The following is a 3522-nucleotide window of genomic DNA, read 5'->3' as shown; positions in this document are numbered from 1 at the left end:
AAATTAAGGTGAATTCATGGTTCCTTTTTCCACATAATGTAACCGGTAGTGGCTATGATTAAAAAAAAAAAATTATGTGGTATCGGTGATCGGCCCTCATGAATGATCGGAATCGGCAGGAAAAAACCTCTAATATAAAAAATGTCCTTCTCACTCTCCGCGGGTGGTCTCTCTTCTCTGAGCTCGGTCTTCTACCAGAGTCCACATTTCTGGACTGAGATGTCTGAAGTTCCTGGGATCTGTTTTAGCCGCTGCTCCAGTTTGGGGGTGACTGCCCCGATAAAAAAAAACTTTGTGCGTGCGGCTTATAGTGAGGTGGGCTCTGGACAATTATTTATTTTTTTACAGTTTAAGCTTGAGTTTTGATCGCTTTAACACTTTCTTTTAATCTTTTAATGAATTGTTTTAAGTGTTCCGGTTCATTTCAGCTTAAACTAAAACCCTCAACGGAAGCTCCCCTGCATATGAACAAATTATTTAAAAATTAAGTGCCAGCTCCCATTCTCCTTCTGGAGGTTAGTCTGCGGGCGAACCAATCAACTAACTAACTAACTAACTAACTAAGGGAGTAACCCAGGGAGATTTATCTCACCTCGTTTGTTTTTCGTGCCGTTCTTTTTCGCCGTCAGCAGCTCATGGTCGATCTTCTTCTCCAGAAACTCTTGTTTTTTGGCCAACATCTCCTCTGTTTCCCGGAGTTTCTGGATCGCCTCCTGGGGAGTCGGTCCCTTCCCTCCCTTCCCTCCTCCGGTGCCGAATATCTTACCAAACAGCGACATTTTGTGTGATTCAGATTAAAATGCGCCTGTTCGGCTGTGAAGACACACAACCCAGCGGAACTTTGAGAGCGAACCGGTGAAATGCTAACAAGAATCTCCTAAACGTCCTAACTGCCGCTGGTGTTGTTTCACTTCCGCTTTTCGCTCACAGGCCTCGTGATGTCATTACGTAAGCGCCGTGACTCATAGCCGGAAGACGAGAGGGGGATTCCGGCCGCCATGATCAGCATCTTCATACATCATTGAGCAAATCTATTTATTGAAGCACTTCTGTTCAAAACTGGAAACTCAAATATGTGAGACAGTAGAAAATATTTAAAGCATCTCTACAAAAAACTTTGATCTTAAAATCCAGAAGAGTTAAGTATCCAAAACTTACAGCCCAATGAAGTCAAAATACTTTTGCTTCACAAGTAGCTGTTCAAGTAATTACTTGAGAGAAGAAAGGATTAAGCAAAGAGGCTAATTGCGATGGGATGCAAAGTTATACAGTAAAATTAAGAGCAACATGTTTGGTTTAATTAGCCTAGCAGATCAGAAAAAGGTTTTTTATGTTTGTTCATACATTTACAGCTCAGTTTCAAATTAAACATTTACTTCACAAGCTAAATATTGAGTTTACAAAATAGATATTTAGCTTGCAAAATATTTCTGTAAACTAAATATTTTCTTAAAACATTTAATTTTCAAATTGAATGTGTAGCCTAACTAAATACTTTGGTTGCCAGCTAGATGTTTGGATAATATTCATTAGTAATAAGCACACTAAATCTAATCGGTGATAACTAAAATATGGTTTTATTTTGAAAGACTGTATGCTATGCATTCCTGTCAGGCTTTCATGTTCACAATAAGTGGTTTGAAAATAATAATCATGTTACAGAGTTCAGCCATTAATTAGTAAAACGGTGTAAATAAATCAACAAAATGCAATCAGATTGAATTATTGTTTTTAATTGCCTGCCATACACGGATTCACCAACATCCTAAGTTATTGTTATTATTATTATTTACTGTAACAGACTCAGCTGCAAGCATCTAGAGACCAACCCAAATCCTTCAGAAAACTACGCCTCCCATGATGCATTGCGCCGTACTTTTCCAGGTGGAGGCACGATGATCCAGAATGCCATCCAATGAAACGCTGAGAGGTCAGAGGGACGGCAGAGGAAGAGCCGACCTGGACGAGGGATGGACAGGTGGAGCACAGATAGACAGCAGAGCAGGACCAGAGATGCTGGCTGAGCCTCACCTGGATGTGTTTTTGTGGAGGGGTCAAAGGTCGAATCGTCAGCTCAGGGTGGAGCTCTGTTTTCAGTCCCGTCTTCAGCTTCACACTCTTCATCTCGTACTGAAACAGAGCAGAAACACCAGCGGCCATTTTGATCTGAACATAAAGAAAGAAAAGTCTGGAGTTTTTAGTCTGCTGAGGCGGCAGAACCAGAACCAGAACCAGAACCAGAACCAGTTGTCACCATTGTTTAGCTGCTCAGACAGATTTTTATGAAACTCTAACCCTGGAGCAGCCTCAGTTTCCACCAACAGAGTGTTCAGAGGCTTCTGCAGTTCCGCTGCAATCAGACTGCTACAGCAGAGCCTTCCTGACGTCAGCAACACCTCTCTGATCAGAACGACATTTAATTTGGTTGTTAAAGTATTTTAACATGAAAACCATCTGGATTTATAATCTGGGGCCTGCAGTTTTCTAAGCGATGGATTTTCATGTAGAGGCGAGAATAATCCGGTTTTTATTAATGTAGTGAATGAAACAGACGTTTACCTCCTTATAGGCTTCAGACAGGAAGCCCCAGTTTTTACTCCACGATTCTCCAGAATCCTTCTCAATTTTTATATGAGCCTTCCTGAAAACAATTCACAAGAGAAAATTAAAATTCATTAACTCAACATCTTCAAAAGTAAAGAATTTTTTGGACTGAAGTTAAACCATCTTTTCTGTATTCTTCTTTTTCCAAACAAGATAAAATGAAGCTTTTCAGAATAAAATGATCTTAATATTCACCAGATTTCATCCTGATGAACAAAGTTGATGGGTTCAGATGTTTGCTGTGAATTTTCCATCAGAGCCGCTGTGAGGAATGCTGTTTACTGTTGCCATGGATACAGGATCAGGTGTATCAGCTGTCAGAGAGGGAAGGTCAACGATAAAAGAAAAGCTGCTGGACAGGAAATGGAAACCACAACTTCCTGTTTCTCAGAAACATAAATGCCTGTAGCAAAGAGCATTACTGAAAAAATGAAACACTTCAGCACAAATACAGAGATTAACTAGAAAGTGTGCATTTCCTATGAAAATGCAAGTGTGAATGCTGAATGCTTTTGGTGAAAATGGTAAAAGCGTCTGAAGCCACCTGCTGAAGACTTGCAGAAATGCAAGAAATAGTCCATGCAGTGTGAAAAACCCAGGTAAAAGCCAAAATTAGCTAAAAAGCTAAAACTAGCTAAAATACTAATGATAGCATGTAGGCTACCACTAGCATGCTGGGTTACAGTAATATATTCCATGAAATGTGAAAAAATAAATAAATAAACTCATGTAAACTCTGTTAGGAAAATAAAATTAAAATATCCTAGTTTTTAACCTTAACCATATGTACAATATAATATAAAATCATCAGCGTTTTAAAATAAGAACACTGGGTTCCAAATTGCCTTCATGTTATTTTAGGTTTAATGCAGGAATCTGCATAACAGGTCAATTGAATATCACATTTATTACAGTTGA

At 39.2% G+C, this 3522-nt stretch overlaps 2 protein-coding genes across 2 annotated transcripts in view; both read right to left on the bottom strand.

Annotated features, from left to right (window-relative positions):
* Positions 1-948, bottom strand: part of chmp4ba (charged multivesicular body protein 4Ba) — a 13379-nt gene extending 12431 nt beyond the window's left edge. Inside the window, exon 1 of the mRNA XM_007579206.1 lies at positions 593-948. Within this exon, the coding sequence (XP_007579268.1) occupies positions 593-779 (187 nt within the window). The 5' untranslated portion in view covers positions 780-948. The remainder of the gene's footprint in view (positions 1-592) is intronic.
* A 763-nt stretch (positions 949-1711) lies between these two features.
* Positions 1712-3332, bottom strand: LOC103156961 (uncharacterized protein C20orf85). The gene is made up of 4 exons (XM_016664796.1): positions 2800-3332; positions 2560-2641; positions 2032-2130; positions 1712-1959 (listed from the first exon to the last, which is right to left on the bottom strand). Exons 1-4 carry the CDS (start codon positions 2856-2858, stop codon positions 1804-1806), a joined length of 396 nt encoding a protein of 131 aa, XP_016520282.1. The 5' UTR covers positions 2859-3332; the 3' UTR covers positions 1712-1803.
* Positions 3333-3522: the final 190 nt, after the last annotated feature.

This window comes from Poecilia formosa, unplaced genomic scaffold (genome assembly GCF_000485575.1).
Source record: "Poecilia formosa unplaced genomic scaffold, Poecilia_formosa-5.1.2 Scaffold512, whole genome shotgun sequence".
In the NCBI taxonomy this organism is placed as follows: domain Eukaryota; kingdom Metazoa; phylum Chordata; class Actinopteri; order Cyprinodontiformes; family Poeciliidae; genus Poecilia; species Poecilia formosa.
The sequence above is the reverse complement of the archived record's forward strand: the minus strand, read 5'-3'. Positions and strand labels throughout refer to the sequence as shown.

What these genes read in the sequence shown, in the direction of transcription:
- LOC103156961 (XM_016664796.1), bottom strand. Translation starts at nt 2,858, where the DNA reads ATGGAAAATTCACAGCAAACATCTGAACCCATCAACTTTGTTCATCAG. An exon ending in GTTCATCAGGATGAAATCTG is followed by an intron (nt 2,642 to 2,799) that starts GTGAATATTAAG and finishes AATTGTTTTCAG; the next exon opens with GAAGGCTCATATAAAAATTG. An exon ending in TGTCTGAAGCCTATAAGGAG is followed by an intron (nt 2,131 to 2,559) that starts GTAAACGTCTGT and finishes GCTCTGTTTCAG; the next exon opens with TACGAGATGAAGAGTGTGAA.